Source organism: Venturia canescens, chromosome 1 (assembly GCF_019457755.1).
Source record: "Venturia canescens isolate UGA chromosome 1, ASM1945775v1, whole genome shotgun sequence".
Classification (NCBI taxonomy): Eukaryota; Metazoa; Arthropoda; class Insecta; order Hymenoptera; family Ichneumonidae; genus Venturia; species Venturia canescens.
In genome coordinates this window covers 27,301,446-27,319,189 of record NC_057421.1, presented here as the reverse complement: position 1 = coordinate 27,319,189, position 17,744 = coordinate 27,301,446, and the positions used below count along the sequence as shown (strand labels likewise).

The following is a 17,744-nucleotide window of genomic DNA, read 5'->3' as shown; positions in this document are numbered from 1 at the left end:
GCAGCGGAGCTCAAAATTTTCATTCAATTCATTTTGCCTTTTGTCTTTTCGAGCCATCGCTATTCTGTATATATTTCAGTTTTACAGGCTCGAAAAATTCACTTTCCATTTTTTGCTATTCTATATTCTGGTTTGTCTATAAAACAACTACTCTCAATATCGAATTCGAAAATATGAACTTTTGACATTCGTATGGTCTGTTAAAACTGCATTCGAAATGAGAACTATCGAAATATATATTTTCGAGTAAATACGAATTCAAAGAAGGAATGTTCGATTAAACGCGTAATCTGCTAAATAGTCGCGATCGGAGATAAGAATTTCGAATTACTTAATTTTTTCCAATCCGATATTAAAACTTGTAAAATTTCGAATAATCGACCGTTCTAAAATTTGGTTATTCGACATATTGAACCCTACTCGAAAGTTCTCATGGAACGAGAATCATCGGTAACACAAAAAATCGTGGGGAAAATATTTTTATAAAAAACCAATCAGCAAGCACGACTTTACTGCGTTTTTATAGCGACTTTGTAAGTTTTATTAGTGTTAGAATACAATCGAAATCGCAAGGCTTTACTGGGATCCCTTTTTATTTCTCTTGGACACATATATTATATTTTAATGTCTAATTAATAATATCGTAACATGAAAATTCGGGTCCGTTATGTACACTCAGCACTCACACAATCACACATACGTACACACACGCGCCAGCTCTGGCGCTCGTCAAGCCACGTCGTTTCTAATTTCGTTTTTTTTTGTTTACTTTTTATAAAATTGATCGTTTTCTGGGGAACAATAATTCATGGTGGAAAGAATAAAGGTCGACTTATCTCAATACTGCGTGTATCCCTCGGTGGCTCTTGCCCTGGGACCGAGGTGGGCTTCGATGCTCGGGTACAGGTGTTGAAGTTGAAGAGAAAAGAAGACTGGCCAGTCGATTATGCGATGTATTTGGTTCAACTCCCGAAATGTGTCCGGCCTCGTTGACGTCCCAGAGCAAAGAGACCGAGAGCGTGAGATTACAGCTTGATGAGAGGGCGATTCCCTCTCCTCTACATTTACCAAATTCTCCCAATCTGGCAACACGGAGAGTTTGGTCTCTCCGTTCGCGAACATTCAAATCTTCGCCCGCGGAGCGCTCACAACTTGAAGAATCGAAGAATATCGGTCCATTTAGCTGATAAGAAAATATTTGGAAAGCAATATTTTTGAATATTTTTTGAAGGAAAAAACGTTCTTCGTCATTACATTCGAAAGACCATTCGTAAAAAATTGTTTTACGAATCTCTGCGCACTCGAGTATAGTCGTCTGCAGATAAAATGAAAAATTATAATTCCGAGATGGAACGGCCCGTATATAGGTATATGTGGAAGGAAAGGTTAAGTTGCACCCTCAGCAGCATCAGCAGCACCGCGGTGCAACGACGAAGAACCGCAGTACTCTCTCGGTTTCAGTACCCCGGGCGTGCATCTTCCGGTTCCCGGACGTGGCATCACGATCCACCGTGTGCCACTAACTACACGCCCCAGGGCTAAACGGGCACACAACTCTCTACTAGAGCTACTTCACGCGCGCTCTCTATCGAATCGATAGCCTCCGGGGGTGGTTCTCAACGCTTTTACGCCTTCGAATACATGAAACCATATTTATATAGGATTCCATCAACCTATGCGGGCATTCACCACGATTTATACTGCACCTAGATGCAATTACGTCAATACATACGTAATTTTCGGATGACAGAATGAGATTGCTTTTGAAATGGATAAAAAAAGGCAGCCGTCGCTCAAAGTTTTTCATTTTTTCACCTCGTGGTAATTGCAGATCTCGACGAAATTTATAAATTATATTTTTAAGGTAGATCATGCACGAAACGATTTTTTTAAGAAGTCTTGAAAATTTACACGTATCAAATTTTAAAGAGTTCGTCTTACTGGTTATTGAAATAAACGTATTTAAATATGAAGAAAAACACACACGGTTATAGGGACTATGCGTAACGAATCGTTTATTTTTTCATATAACGAATGAACGCTTCTCACGAAGTTTATGAAAAAGTACACGATAACAATGAAGGTCTGGGAAAAAAATCGAGACGATTGTCTTGCTAATAATAAAAATATGAACGAGAATGAGCGAGGAATATGAATGAGGAAGATTGAACGAAATTGGTAATGAGCACTCGTATAACCTCACATTTGCTTACTTCGGCATTTTGTTTCTTCTTGGCTTGAGCCATTCCTGTCATAGTCTTTTCTTGCTCCCCTAGCCGAAAGTACGCACTTTCCGGCCGCATTTCAGGCCGGGAAGAGCATTTTTCGTGGCCGGCTAACTCGGCTAACTTCAGTGCGCTCTGACCATATTTTTGCGGCCGGTGATCCTTTCATTTCGATATATGAATGTGAAGCCTGTATTCGTTGCCATGATTTTGTTTATTCGTTGCCAAGCATCATTATTATTTGCTTCAAGCGGGCGCGTATAGCGTAGCTTTTATCATTCATGTTATGCGCTATACTGCCATGAACCCGGACGAATAACATACATTTGTTCGTTCAGATGAGAAAACAGAAAATAATGTAATGGGACTAATAAAATGAATATGGTCGTCCCGAATAATGTTGTATTTCCAGATTCCAGGTTCATAGGAAAGCACATATTCATATAAATTGTCAAGTATAGCGGGAAATATTCATATATAGAAATTGTTAACTATCATGGGACTTTAAATCAGACATGTATCAAAGAATTATTTATTTGTACTAATAATATTGTTGTATCATTGTGTGATATTTTGTGTGTGTGTTTTTTGACTTTTTGTTTATGTTTTTAATGCCCGCCCCGACCAGCAAAACCTCGGCTTCGCCTCGGTCCTGCAAAAGTCGGGCGGGCGCCCCCCCCCCCCCCCCCCCCCCTCGCGATTGCTAGTAATTATTGAACGTACTTTCGGCTACGGGATCAAGAAAAATAGTATACAACCCACGGCCCAAATGTTGGATGCCCTGGCATGTGCAACATGAAGGCCTCGGCTTCGCCTCGGCCTTCATATAGCACATGCCAGGAAATCCAACTTTCGGGCCTAGGGTCGTAATATACTATTTTATCAATACTTTTCTCTTGATCCATTTTCCTTTGTGTATAATCTTTGCGCTCTCTGACGCGATTTTTTACATAAAAAACTATAATATTTTCGCCAGGGACGAATGAAATTTCTTAATTTCATTAAGAAATTAATTAATGTCTTGTAATTTCATTCTCGCTAAAAGATAAGTTGAAAAAATGTATTTACAGTTAACTCTGACATTAATTTAAAGTGATTAAATCTTTAATTAGGAAATAAAAATCGACGTGATAAAATCGGGCGTGATTTACCTTAAGAAAGTTTAGCTTCCCGCCCATTTCACGTACGTGAATATTGTCTTGGATATTCTTTCGTGAATGCAAATCGGCCTTACATCAAGAAGGAGATATTCGGCTTGAGAGAAAGCGACCAAGAGATGGGGGAGAGAGAGAAAAGAACAGGACAATATCGTGAAAGACATGGAAAAATAAGAAAATAGAAAAGCCGAGCATTTTACAACGATCAAAGAAGCGAGGTTCTGGCCAAAGGACCAGGAACTTGGAAAGTAGTAAAGAAATAGAACGCATCAAAGGAGACGAAACGAAAGAGTGTGAGAATAGTCAAGAGAGCTTGAAACGCAGCTAGCTTCGCCGGGAGAAAAAAAATACAAAAAAAAAAAGAGCCACGTTGTGTTCATCCCAGTTTTTTTAGTCTCCGACGTTTTTCTCGTGACTCTCTCATCGAGAAAGTAGAGACTTCCACTTAAGGTATGCAAAAAAAATGCACGTCTTTTAAAAAAACCTTTTTTTTATCACGACGAATACGCCGGTGTTTCTTTCTCATTATCATTTTGTGCGTTTACCGGATAATCTAGTGGGCGCACTTGATACACGAAGAATCCCGATTTTACGACGTCGTTGCTCGGAAAAACTATTGCTGCTTTATTTCGACGCAGTAAATCCCAGTAAATTTCCGCAATGAAATCGTCTCTCGCAGTTTCCTCTCAGGCTCCGCTCGTTCAAGTTCCATTTCGAAGTAGCCCTAAGAATGAAAATTACCCGGGCACGCACATATGCGAGTATATGCGCGTGTGTACACAACATCGATATATTATTCACCCTCTTTCGCAGTCGCTTCGGATACGCTTTGAGTTTGAGGAGAGAAAATTGGTGGCTCTGTGACGTCCCGCTATATTTTTATGTCAAGCATCCCTCAACCGGAGCGTACCTCCTCTCTGCCCTGGAACTTAATACTACGGCAAAGTGCTCTTCTTGATCGTGAATGTTGAATCGATGCACACCGGCACTCGAGGAATACACATCGTACAGCTGCTCTCTCTCTCTCTCTCTCTCTCTCTCTCTCTTCCTCCTCTCAGTGTTATCCCCCCGTGATCCCTTTTAACCCGGCGCGCCCCGGCGTTATACTCAATGTTGAATAGGGGCCCGAGAGTGCGAGAGGAGCATCAAAGACGATCGGATCCAGAAGCACACCGATGCTGTTCTCATTAAACTTTTAATCCGGTTGTCTCGCACCCACATTATACATCTTAGGAGAAGGGTAGTGAAAGCATTTTCCACGTGTACGACTCCGTTCTCGTTATTCGAATTGATGATTATTTAAAAAAGTGGAAAAATTTCTTTTGTATTTTCCAACGTTATACTCGAAGGCGAATAAGACGCGCCGATTGTGCCAGTGCACCATTACCAAGAACTTCGAACAACGTTTTTCTCTTTATTCTCTCGTGCATCACGATATAAAACTAAAGACCCTGCTAGCTTCAGTATGAAATACAATAAAAAATCGTTGTGTTTGCTCTCGAGCGAAATAACTGTTTTCTATCGGGAAGAAAACGCTCGTGAATCCAAGTCCCGAGGGATCGAAGTTGCCTTCGTTCGGGCAAAACGAAACGGCACACGTGACGAAATACAAGCACGTCTTGTAGGATTGCAACTTGTGCTCTGGATGCTGACTGGACTCGCTCCGGCGATACTGAGAATTACGGAGGAGGGGATTGTATCTGAAGAAAATCGATCTGGGCTCTCGGAAAGATACGAAACGAGAGGTATAAAGAGAGAAAACGTTATTTCGTTGGGAAAGAGGGGCTGCAACGAGAGGAGGGCGTGCAAAGGGTCCCCCTTGCAATGGACGCGAAGTTACTCGGGGTGCGGGGTCGACGACCACCTTGTGTTTCGTCTTACTCGATTTTTTTCCCACTCTCCGCAAAGAACATTCGAAAAAGGGGCATCGAGTTACGTCACCATAGTTACGAGAAACTTTGCGTCTTTTCTTTCGCCTCTCTCCCCTCCCTCCTTACGTTTCTCAATCTTTGTAGAGAAGAACCAATAAGATCGCGACGGAACATGTGTGCTTCGAAAAAGGAATAAACTTATGCTTCCCATAAATCACAAAAATATCCATTGGCCAAAAAACTTGGCAACTTTTTTGAAGGGGAGCTAATGCTGACTTGGCTATAAATAAAATAAAATTCCTGCTTCCGAATACACGTGCCAAAAATTATCCAAAAACGCATGTGCCATTAATTCCGTGACCGAGAGCAGAGAGCAGTTGGAACTTTCCTCGAGAAAATGCTTCAAGGAGAGCTTTCAAGAACTTAAGAATGATCATTTTCAGCAAAAAATGTTGCTTCCCCGTTCCTGTAACAGCATCCCAGAATATCCAGTCGCTCGTCCACGTGTTACAAACCCCTGACAGACTGTCAAGACATGAAAGTGCAATCGTGAATAACTCAGACACTCTTTACAAGTACAATTACACAGGATTATGGACAGTTGAAGCTGCAAGGTACGAGGACGACAGCACGTCGCTTACACAATTGAGATGCATCGCTGAACACTTTGGCCAATGTTCGTTCAAAGTTTCAAGACACGAATGAATTTTGTTAAACTTATGTTATCGCGTGCATTACTGAAAATGAAAACCCATTCAGATAGCAATCGACGGCTTATTCGTTCGTTTAAGTTCGTATGAAAAGAGAAATGGAAATTGTTGTGACAGTCGTCAAGATTTATTGAAACGTTACACTGAATTCTCTTTTCCGACGTTCCTGTATGTCGATATAATCTTATTTCCGTTTTCTCTTTCCGTTCTCTCTCTCGAGTCTCCGGGAATTATTCGATTTCCCACGGACGACGAACCGTTCGTTCATACAGACGCCTTCTCTGTCTGCTGGCATCATGTTTTATTCGCGAGTTCTTGCTAGCTCTCTCTCCTATATTTGACTGTCAACTCACTCTCCATACCTTTCTCGTTCTCGCTCAACGAGACGCAGCTTGAATAGTGCAGCCTGTACAGGATTCCGCATCGTATCCGACAACCGTCAGACATTTCTGCGTTACATGCAGTTGTACGGTTAAGATATACTATGAATTTACAGCCACCGAACAAACGAACGAGTAAACAATTGTTCATCCTGAAGTCACCGTGCGCTTACACGTCCTCTAAATTTATGCTACTTTATTATGCGACATTTATTCAGAGATTCAGTTTCATTCTTCCAAAAATGTTAACTCGAGAACGCAATTAACGCTCCGGTCAATAGTCACAGCACAAAAGCCTCCGTTGTGCAGTGCTTCTTTGCATTTTTTATCAACGTGTTTTTTTTTTTTTTCTTTCATTTTTGTAAATTTTTTTTTCTTCGTTTACCAAATATAACTTCAACAGAAGTAATTTGTCTCGTAATTGATGAACGATTAACAATAATCTGCTATTGGAATATTTATTGGAAAAATTAAACGATTAGAAAACTGAAAATCGTCACGATAGAGCATCCGTGAGAGGCAATTTCGCGAGAGAAATCTCTTACTCCGAGGATAAAATGAAGTCAGTGCATTTACGTGTTATCGAGAAGAATTATGCTCTTCGCCTCACTTCGCAAATGTATCGTTCCTCGCGGTGAAGCTGCAAATGTAAATTTATTCGATTCAGGCTGTAAATAGTGTGCCATCGATCACGCCCTCCTCACTCAGAGACTATCGGTTCTACAAAAGACTCGGGAGACTTGCTGAATATCGATGCTTTACAAATCTAATTGGTGATGCGGGTAAAAATGAAAGAGAGCTCGAAAACGATCATTTAACGATTCTATTAATTTTTATTTATCGAGTGGAATAAAAATCATGAAATCATGAAATCAGTCAAACTGTCACAAGCCTTAAAAACTGCGAGCGTAAAGTTCCCTACGAAATATAAGTATCACGCATTCTGCATTGTTCTCAAAGGAGGATGGGATACTTTACATCAAGTTGAGTCATTGTAACGAAGCAACAACTCATACAAAAGTGCTGGAATCGTCGTGTCAGGCCGCTTCGTCATTAGTTTTCTGCTTTGTATTTAGGCAAAGTATAAAGAAGAGAGAAAGAGAGCGATGGAAACGAAGGAACGCGGAACTCTTCTCTGCGAGTGAAAACGCTTTTGTTGAACTCCAAGCTCGTCTACGACAAGGCGTTTGTTTTCGATAGACCGTGCAGTTTGAACCTCACACGTTGCGAGTCGAGAGGGTTCTTACTCGAAGTAGTTATAGACCTACTACGTATGCGCATCAACCCCCATGTCGTTTCCTCTCGCGGCCAACAACTGCGGTTTCATGTGACTCGACGTCGTTCGCGATAACCACTTATTTTATACATATATATACGCCCTCGAAAGTACTCTCCAGCCGACGTCAACGTCGAACAATGCCACGAACTTCCTTCCTGCAACTTCTAGTCACGGTTTCTCTCCTGGCTCGGCTTTTCTCGTACACATACATCCTGTAGAAAATTCGAAAACGTTCCCTGAGTCTTCTCTCTTTGAGAAACGCAGCTATATTTACTTCTCAAAAATATTTCACGAGGCTTGAAAAAAATCTTTGTATTTTTGTTGAAGAATGAGGAATAATTCTTTTTACATGCCTTGTTTTTTTGGATGTTTCAGTTTTGTTGAGAAAAACGACGAGGAGGCCTCGACGATGACACAACTTTGCGAAAGTCTTGTCCAAGAAAAGTCCGCTCCGAGACTTTAGAGGGCCGTCGACAACCACGGCGCGAGAAGGCAAGTCTCGGGTTTTTCTACTCGAAATTACGAATGACCTTTTTCCTCATACGTTTCATCTACCGCTCCTCCGTTGCCCCATTGCCAATTAAAAAAAAAAAAAACAAACGAGTATCAAGTCACGAAAATGCCGAAGCGATGAAACGACGACGATGATACTTTATTAAACGACTTTAATTCGCGAAGGTCACGATGTCAATGACCGGAAGCCTGATGGGGTACGAGAATAACAACGAGGTCAATCAGGCCAAGTGCAAGAAGCCGCTGAAAACACTGCCAGTGGTTTCGAGTGTCAATGCCAGCGGCGTTACGACCATACCCGCGATAACATCGAAGTCGAGAAAATCTACGAGAATCTCGAGAAAACAAGAATCCTGCCATCGCGGCCATGTCAACGGTTTGTGGTCCGTTTGGTACGGTATTATTGCTGTTTCGCTCCAAGCTTACGTCGCGACACGATGCGCAAAAAGATTTGTTGGTAAGAATCAAACTTTCGTTAATGAACCTACGAGTTTTAGTTTTTTTTTTTTTTTTTTTTTTTTTTGAAAGATCAGTTGAAATCCTTCATCAAGATTTTTTTACTAAACTTTAACTGTTAAAGCAATCATAAATTCACATTGAATTTGGCAATCCGTACAAACGACGATACGCTTAAATATAATTTTTGTTGTTTTTCTCGAAAATTAGCTTACCTCTCGTTACCATGGCCGGCGGATTCACAGCCACCGAAATGGGAACTGCACGCGTGCATAGTTCTCGCTGGCACAGGAGTACTTTTGCTGCCAGTTCTTCTGGCAGCAGCTTTTCTAAAACTGGGCAATTTGGCGAACGACGGTGTCAAGCTGGGGCGCCATTTGAGCACGTGTACCCGAGATCCACCTTCATCTTTGCTCAACAGTAACGCAGCCAATGGTAAGTCCATTGCATATAAAAACTTTATGAGAAGTTTCGTCTCCGAAAGTCCGTTGGATTGTACTGCAAGGAATACATTTATCGCGACAGTACGTGAGATTTTTGTGATTTTCCATTTTTACGAAGAAAAAAAAACCAAGAAGAGTGAATTGTTGCACAACTTCATTCCTGCCGTACGCTTTCCCAAGAGCCTTTAATTAATCTCACGAAATAGCTGAAAGCGCACGCGAGAACCGAGCGATCCGTGAAATTAGTACACTCCTCGGCCGAAACTCTTGTAATTTGGTCTGCCCGAAGAAACTAAAAGAACGGAATAAAGCTACTCGCTGGAGCCAACCGAGCGAAGATAAACTTTCGTAAATTCATCGAAATTTAACGTATTATGCGACCATTTTGTCAGGGCTTGCGAGCAATCTCTGGAGACACGGTGGACCGACAGCAGCCTTCGTACACCTGTGCACCGCCATGTGTTTCCTCCTGCCTTCTTTGCTCATGGAAGCGAGACTCATCCATGCTGGTTTCCTGCCAAAAGGTAAGCCACTTTCACGCATAAATACACGTACGAATAGTTTACAATTTATTGCTTTAGCACAAATCACATATAAAAGAAAAGTCGGAAACAAGCTTTCAAATTTAGCCAGACTCGAGTCGCTCTGTTACTTTTTTCCCCAAAGTACAAAGTTTTCCTATTCTAGCGCAGGTACACTTTGGCGTTTTCGTGAAAAAAAAAGATTGTCTCGAGAAACAATGTACTACAAGAAAAGGAGAACCACGTTGAATTATGCAAAAAGCTTTGTTCGTGCAAGTGTCTGCTCAATAATTAATGTTAAAATCGCGCATACTTGATGAATATTTCATTAAGAAGAGGGTGACTCGTTCTCATAAATTTATTTTCATTTTCACACCGCGTAGAAAACAGATTCTCAAAGTTCCACTGCGAGGACGTGCTTTGCAGGAAAAGAGAAAATACGAATTAGCTGGCTTAGCCCTTTAAAAATTTATCTAACGTGGAATTATATGAGCTCGGAACTCCCCATATCTTCCTGTTGACACCAGCCACCCCTCGCTCGCTATTACGAGGAAAAAAAGCAATTTGAAAAAGGAAACGTCCCATGAAGCCTTCTCGAGGCAAAGATTACGGATTTTCAACCCTCCGAATCTTCCAACCCGTTCTCGTGCCCTCCGCCTCCTTCTCTCCTTCTTATCTCGCTTCTTATCGTCGTAAGAAGGCGCACTGGCACAGGGGCCAGAAAGTAAAACGAGAGTGGCGATTCCCCGAGGGCCCCTTAAAACGTGTCAAGGATCCCGAACACCAACGAGCAACTTCACTCAAGCCCGTTTGTTTCGTATTTTAGGGTGTCCCATTACACACACCGAGCTTCTGTGCAGGCCTCGAGACTGCCCCCTTGCTTCCGCACGCCCCCCCATACACTTCATCCTCGCCGTACATTATCCAATGTTTCTTGACTTTTTATCGCTCGAGCTTCCCGGATAAAAACTAAAAGAGAAACCCGACAAAACGTCGGGAAGCGCCAGTGAAAATAAAGCTCGCGAGACATAAACACTTGCCATTGGAAAAAAAAAACAAAAGAAAATGGAAGTTACTTTTTCAAGTTTTCAGTTAACCGTAGCGCTGATCATTTATCAACGATCTTTATTTCATTGAATGACTCGATCAAATTCAAATAATTTCGTGGCGCACGAATTAGTTTTCGTCATCTCCAAAACGTGACTCGTAAGATATTGCCATGAATTTCATGGACCATTAAAGCGCTGCTGCGCACGAATGGATTTGATTGAGACAAGATTTTTTTCCGCGAAGACTATGAAGAGAATGGATAAAAGAGGGGGAGAACGTTTGACGGTCTTTCATGTCGATATACCACCTTGCTTTGTTCTTCGTCAATGCACCTGCACTGATCTAATATTAAAAATTTTAATCGCGGAATTGCGCGTTCCATCCTCGCCTTTCTCCGCCTCCCTTTCTTGCCTCGCTCACTACTTCTCACGATTTCAATTTGTCCTTCATCTTTTCTATCCTCCAATACCGATGCGCTCATGAACGCGTACTACCTGCTCCGAAGAACTTATTATTAAACATTTAATTTTCCCGTTCATCGGAATTCCCTGGTGGAAAAAAAAAAAAAAAAAACACTCGAGAAATAAAACGGAGGGAGCACCCCGAGCAAGCACGTAGCTTAATAAGACAAGAGCACTGATTGGAAAAAGAAGATCGAATTGAACCCTGTGTAATTTAACAGACACTTCGTGCGATTATTCCATATTAAAATGAAATCGAGACTGAAGGTGTTTAACCAATTACTCGATGCAAAAAATGATCGATCGCGAACTGTTCTCCTGATCAAATATTTGCATTGAGGAACTTTTCTACATTATTTAGTTTTCGCCTATTCTATCCTAACATTTTTTAAGTTCGATTTTCTTACGCTTCGAGCATTACGACTGTGAAGAAATAATAATAAACGTTATGGAACGAGACAAATTATCTTCTTTTTTTCTATCATTTTTTTTATTCGCCTGTTCGAGGTCTTCTCAGTTTATCGTCAAGTGCAATATCGACTTTTCTTCCTCTCTCGGGGTTATTCCTCTTAACGTCCGTGGTCCTGGTTCAGACTCATAAATATTTAAGAGTCTCGGTGCTCGAGTCAGTGATTAAGCCAGACAGATTCTTGGCCAATATTGTGCATACGCTCTTTAGTATATCGAGGATACATTTTTTAAATATTCATCATGAATACCATTTGAAAGATTGCACAAAAAAACATACTTTCGGGTCAGTAAACGGATAATTCCGACGACGAAACACTTGAATCGATTTTCTGTCGACAATGCATTCGTTTGTTCAAACTTTCGTGAGAAATTCCCCTTCGTCCTCCATCATTTTCGAGTAGATCATTTGTCCATAGAACCGAGTTTATCTCAGGCTAAGGAAGAAATTGAACGAAGCCGATAAAAACCCTATAAATTGATCGCCGAAATAGCGAGGATCGTAAAATAAAATGAGATTATTGGATAAAAATTGAAAAATCTTTATTATGAAATCTTCTTTATATTGTATTTTGTGAAAGGAAAATCAAGATGAGACCTCTCTCGTCCTGTTTTATACGGTTTGTCGAAAAATATTATGGGGAATAAACGAAATGCATATGATTCGTATTTCCATCCCCTCAATACGACGTATCCTGGTAGCATTCGAACGAGATAAAGGGAGAAAGAACGCCAGAGGCAAGTTTTCCTCGTCCTGGCTCTCGTAGACGTATTGATCGGCCAGGTGTGCGTATATTCACATATACGCTTATATGCATTGCCTGTCGTACCCTTTCACGCTTCACACACTCCACGACAGCGTCTATCTATCTCTATCTCTTCGCATTGCACTTTTATACCCCGAGGTCTTATCGCATACCTTTTCTGCTACGTTATTCAAGATCACAGTCAAATTGACCTTCGACCCTCGAGAGATCCATACCGAGGCGTCGGAAAATGTTAATCCGATGTTACCTACGTTGTATAAATATTCGGCATTGAACTTTTCGTCCCATCGATTTTTTATTCCAACTGCCATTTAAATATTTCCAAACCAGCGATTTGGTCATATTTTTTAAATTAAAGATTAATGTACTGGGTAATTTGAAAGTTTTCTTCGAAGGAATAAAAACGAGTGACAACAATATTCGAAAATCGTACGGATAAGTTTGGATTCCGAGACTCAATGGAGTTGAACGAAGAGCTCTTGAAAGAAGAACGGATTGGAAAACGTGCATCGAATGGAACATGATTATACAAAAAGATGTTCGAATATTTCTTTTTGCAGTAAAAGAGGCAAAAGATCATCTTCTTGTTCATTTTGATCGTCATCCCACGCCAACTTGTCTCTCTTCCCCAGCCTCGCTGTTTAAACCTTCGGGGCTTCTTCCCTCGTTATTCGTTCGCATCCAATTTCTTTCCTTCTCTCCCCTTCTCTCCTTTCTCTTCGTTCAGCCGTGCCGCTTCCATTCCCGTTTCTCGCTTGCCGCAGTCTTCCGACGTTGATTTTGTTTGGATTGTGTTCTCTTTCAGGCTTGATTGCAGCTCTCTTCTTTTCACGACGCGAACGGCCGCGTGCACCGTTCGAAACACCCGGGTCCTTCTGCCCGGGAATTAAATTTTGTAATTAGTTTACACTGAATTACGCTCTATATAAACGTGTGCGTGAGTAAGGGACAAGAATAAATAAAAAGATGAAAATTCGAAATGTGTATAGAAAGCTCTTGTGGGCTATACTAGTTGCACGAATGAGGAGCAAAAGAGAAGCCCAGAAACGAAAATGTAATTTACATGAAATCGTCTGAAGTAGTGTCTCGCATTTCGATATATAGAACCATTTCTCTCGTGGCTCAAAGTTCTTCCCGCGGTTTATCGTTCCTTCCGATCTCGTTATCGACTCGATTCCTCCACGAGAGCTCGCCCGGGACACTCTCCACGGAATCAGTTGCTTCTTCACCTTCTTCTCCGGCTCCTTCCACATCCTCCCAGAGCTTCTAATTCGATAACTTTCCTCCCCCCAACGCGTACCCACGACGTCTCGAGGTGGTAATTTTCGAAGCTGCGAATCCGTTCGATATGAGGGGTTCTCTCTTCCTGTATCTACCACGACCCACCCCGGACGAGGGATCAATTATTTTATATCGGTTGTAATCTAACGCCGGGATTGATTCAACTATCCTGATGAGATAACAAACTCGTGGATACGCCTGACGCATCAGATCACTTCAAAACTCGAGTGGTAAAATTCATTTTGTCCAGTTTCAATCTTTCGAATATTCGATAAACTTCCCTTGACATTTAAATGCTCCAGGTGGGAATTTCTCATCGTTAGATTTTCGGACGACCCGGAAGTCGATATTTTGATGGATTCGTGTGTTATAAAGTGCATAAATTCTTTCATTTTCATGGGTTGTTAAATGAAAATAAAAGCCCGTACCGAAAAATTCGAAGCATAATAGCGCCTCGGTCAGTAAAATGCTAACTTTTATCATCCCTGCGAGATTCAAGGACGGGCCGCATAACTATTTATTCTAAACACGAACCGAAACGAGAGCCAGCAATGCTGGTCGGACCGTTCCGCACTCCCGATTCGTGTTCCGTGCCCTCCCGCATTCGAAAGCTCTCTCGATCTCTATACATGTATTGTGCATTTGAAATGGAGTTTGGAGTAGAAATCAATGGGCTTTCGCGACCGTTTGGTTCTCACAGAGACACGGAGCGTACTATTCAAGCTGGGATGAGAGAAAATTTCTATCGCAGTGTCTCTATGTACCTCTCCCTGGGCTTTCCCATCCGAACATCGAAATCAACATTCATTCGAGCTGACCATTGATACCGGAGTTAGCCGTCCATTGGTTTCCCTTTGGTCACGCAAAATCAATACAATAACGTAATACGCGCAAGAATATTCGTGTTATTTTCACATGACTGTCTCTGTATTTACTGCTATTATTTATGGAGGAATGTTCAATGGCAACATCAGTCGAATTGATCAAATTTTATCACAACCGGACACCTTTTCGCGATCCATCGAGGCAAACATTTGAATGGTATCGCGATAAATAATAAAACTTGCTTTCGCGTTAAAATGGAGTTATTGAATTGTTTTTTTTTTTTTTTTATACCACTTTCCTGAGCGAAGCCAGCGTTGATACAAAAACGATGTTAAAGCTTTCACAAAAATTTTTCACAAAATCTGTTATTGACAGGAGCTTTTCCTCGTTTAAAAAAACCTATCAGAAGATCCAGACTTTTTGATAAAATCACGTTTTCATTGTTCGTGATCGTAGACGCAATATGGCGAACGGATCTCGACTGGGTGGTATTACATCGCGACAGACTGGTGGTCCTCGGCTTCATGAATCCCTCGGGTAACTTGAGCACACTGGGTGGCATAGTGACGCAAACACCTCAGCCTTTTGTACCGTCCAGTCCCTACAACGGAGACGAGGAGGACGTTGGGAACAACGAGGATGAGGACGACCGGGACGAGCACGTCAAGGAATATCTCGTTACGACGCCACGATCGAAAATCATTGTTTCCATGGCCCACGAATCCTCGATGAGAAACAACAACAAAGCTCCTGAAATCTCGACGTTCGGTACAACGGTGAAATCGTCGATGGGAACACAAGCGATTGATTCGAGAATCGTTACGAAACCGACTGTTCCGTCAATCGATGGGAAAGTGTATATTTCGACGATTCGCGATTTCATCACCACGAGAAAAGGAAATCTTCCTACTTCAGTGACCCCCACTACTGGGCTGCCTGTGCCGAAACCGGGACCAATCGTCACCGCTTTGAGTGGAGGAAAATCATCGAGGTCAGCTGCAACGACCACCGGAAAATTTTCCACGAGCGGTAGTGGAAAAAACTCTTCGAAAAATGAAAATACTCGAATCAAATCAAGAATGAAAAATGCAACGTCGAAATCTACCTCGACGAAACTTGGCCAAACTGGCAACGAGGGAAATATCACTGCTCACAGCCTCCAACTGGTCATGAACAGCTTAGCTGATCTCGATCATCCGGATGAACTCAATATCGAACTCCGATCAGGTGATGATTTTTTAAAATTAATTATGAAGAATCTTTAATAAGATTTTAATATTATGATTTAATTGATCGTAAATGGTGAGACGATTAAAATTCATAATTATTCTTCGTTACATCGTGACTCCTTCGAACATGAATATCGTACTCGTATGGTCGACGGGACTTTATGTAAATTGAATAATCTCATCCAGGTGAATCCTACGGTCCGGTGAGCCTCGAGTACCTGAATTACGCCATTGCTCTAGGAGTTTATTCGGTCAGATATCCAGCCGTATTTTGGTCATGTAACAAGGCACTTGGTACTATCTTCAGTCTACAATTGGTCGCAAATTCCGCCCAAAGCCTTTTAGCGTACGCAGGAATGTCCGTTCTGTACAAGGTAATGAAATTTTATGTCCTCACGATAACAAACTACGATATTATGAAATTCTTTCCAACGGTGCATTCCCAAGAGCAGCGTATGCCACGCGATGGAAAATAAATTCAGATGGTAATTTATTCAAAAAGACTGAATTTATAATAAAGACTCGGAAAAAATCGATGATTACAGTTGAAGACATTGAAAATTTATTTGAAAAAATGTACGTTTACTCAAATTCCTTTGTCACATAATTCATGTTAGATTTATGATTTTGTTATTGCTGTTTTAATTGATATTCAACACATAACTTCAGAAGCATTTTGAAGAATCATAATATACTTTTTGACGATTTAATTAATTGACGTGATAACTTTTGCTGTTTGACAGATTCAAGTGGTAGGACCGCTGAAAGTTTTGCCTCTTCTTCGACACCGGACAGTCTCGACAGCTTCAACGATATCATCTTTCTTCGGTGACTCTTATTTTCTATTGAATCCACACGTGACACTGGCCCTTTTTGCACTTTCGTCTCTTCTCGTGCTGTGTTCGAGCATGGTCATGTATCTGTACGCTCATGGCAGGTAAGTTCATGAAGAACTGGAACACGAAATATTTCCACGTGATCATTTCATGAGGATTCCATTTAAAAACGTTTATCACATTTAATTCCGCTTGATAGCCCATAACAATCCGAAAAACGAAAGTTCACCGACTGCTTGAAAAAATTCTTCGACTCACGGTGCTTTTACTTGCTAATTTATAAGGAGAGGACGGAGGGGTCGCGTATTCCGGTCTTAATGGGAATCCACCGTTCACTTCCTATCTTCGTGAATTCTCATTGAATAAATTTAACTTGAATATCTTTGAACGCATTTTACTCCCATAGTACTGTCATTTTTAGATTTTTTCCCCTCGTGGAATAATAAACGATCTTCCTCTCTCTCTCTCTCTCCATAAACAGAATTATTGTTTGAATTATTAATGATGCTGTTATAACAGTCGACTTAAATATTGGGGAGCAAACCCTTGACAATTGAGTCGTCCTAGGCTCAACTTTCAGCTCAAATGAAAACCTCATCCAACATTTCAAAATTTTAGCTTTACGCTCATAACGTACAAAAATATGTTTAAACAGATCATTTTTAGAAATTTTTTATATCATGATTCTTTTTCTCTTGTAGATTCGCAGCTTTTCTCAATCAAGAACGCGAACGTCGAATAATTGTGGCGAAGGATTCTCGGAATGGTAGCGGTTGGGGTTACTTCACGCATTGTGCAGCCCTTTGCGTTTTCCTTGCCATAGCGATTTGTAGTGCGCCCCTGCTTTACGACTACACGGTCGTATATCGCGGCAGTCTCGACGGGGCAATATTCGCTTGTATCGTTGGAACGATAATTCATCTCTTCTTATGGCTGGTCCTCTGGATATTTCTCACGATAAAGCAAAAATGGGTGTTTAAATTGCGCGTTACAATTGGACGTGCCACTGTACGATCGGCACGTTCGGTTAAACTCGTTACTGATGTCGATCTTATATCTTCGAGAGACGAGGACGAAGGTGCCAGTGCGCCGCTACTCGTCGTTGGTAATGGACGGACTTACACCATCGCCGATACTTCACCGAAAAAAGCTATCATGAGTGTTATTCAAAAAGCTGCCATGGAAAGAAAAGCACGCAATAATGGTAATTACATTTTTTTCAGTAATATTCATACGATTCTTCTATCCAAACATTGAATAAACGGTGCACAA

General features: G+C 41.3%; 1 protein-coding gene across 6 annotated transcripts in view; it reads left to right on the top strand.

The window, feature by feature from the left end:
* Positions 1-17,744, top strand: part of tinc (tincar) — an 86,041-nt gene that overhangs the window by 60,899 nt on the left and 7,398 nt on the right. For all 6 annotated transcript variants that reach the window (XM_043433137.1, XM_043433140.1, XM_043433138.1 and 3 more), the window contains 8 exons: positions 7,998-8,114; positions 8,301-8,592; positions 8,802-9,026; positions 9,427-9,558; positions 14,864-15,634; positions 15,823-16,010; positions 16,380-16,573; positions 17,174-17,676. In XM_043433137.1, coding sequence (XP_043289072.1) covers positions 8,307-8,592; positions 8,802-9,026; positions 9,427-9,558; positions 14,864-15,634; positions 15,823-16,010; positions 16,380-16,573; positions 17,174-17,676 — 2,299 coding nt within the window. In that variant the 5' untranslated portion in view covers positions 7,998-8,114; positions 8,301-8,306. The remainder of the gene's footprint in view (positions 1-7,997; positions 8,115-8,300; positions 8,593-8,801; positions 9,027-9,426; positions 9,559-14,863; positions 15,635-15,822; positions 16,011-16,379; positions 16,574-17,173; positions 17,677-17,744) is intronic.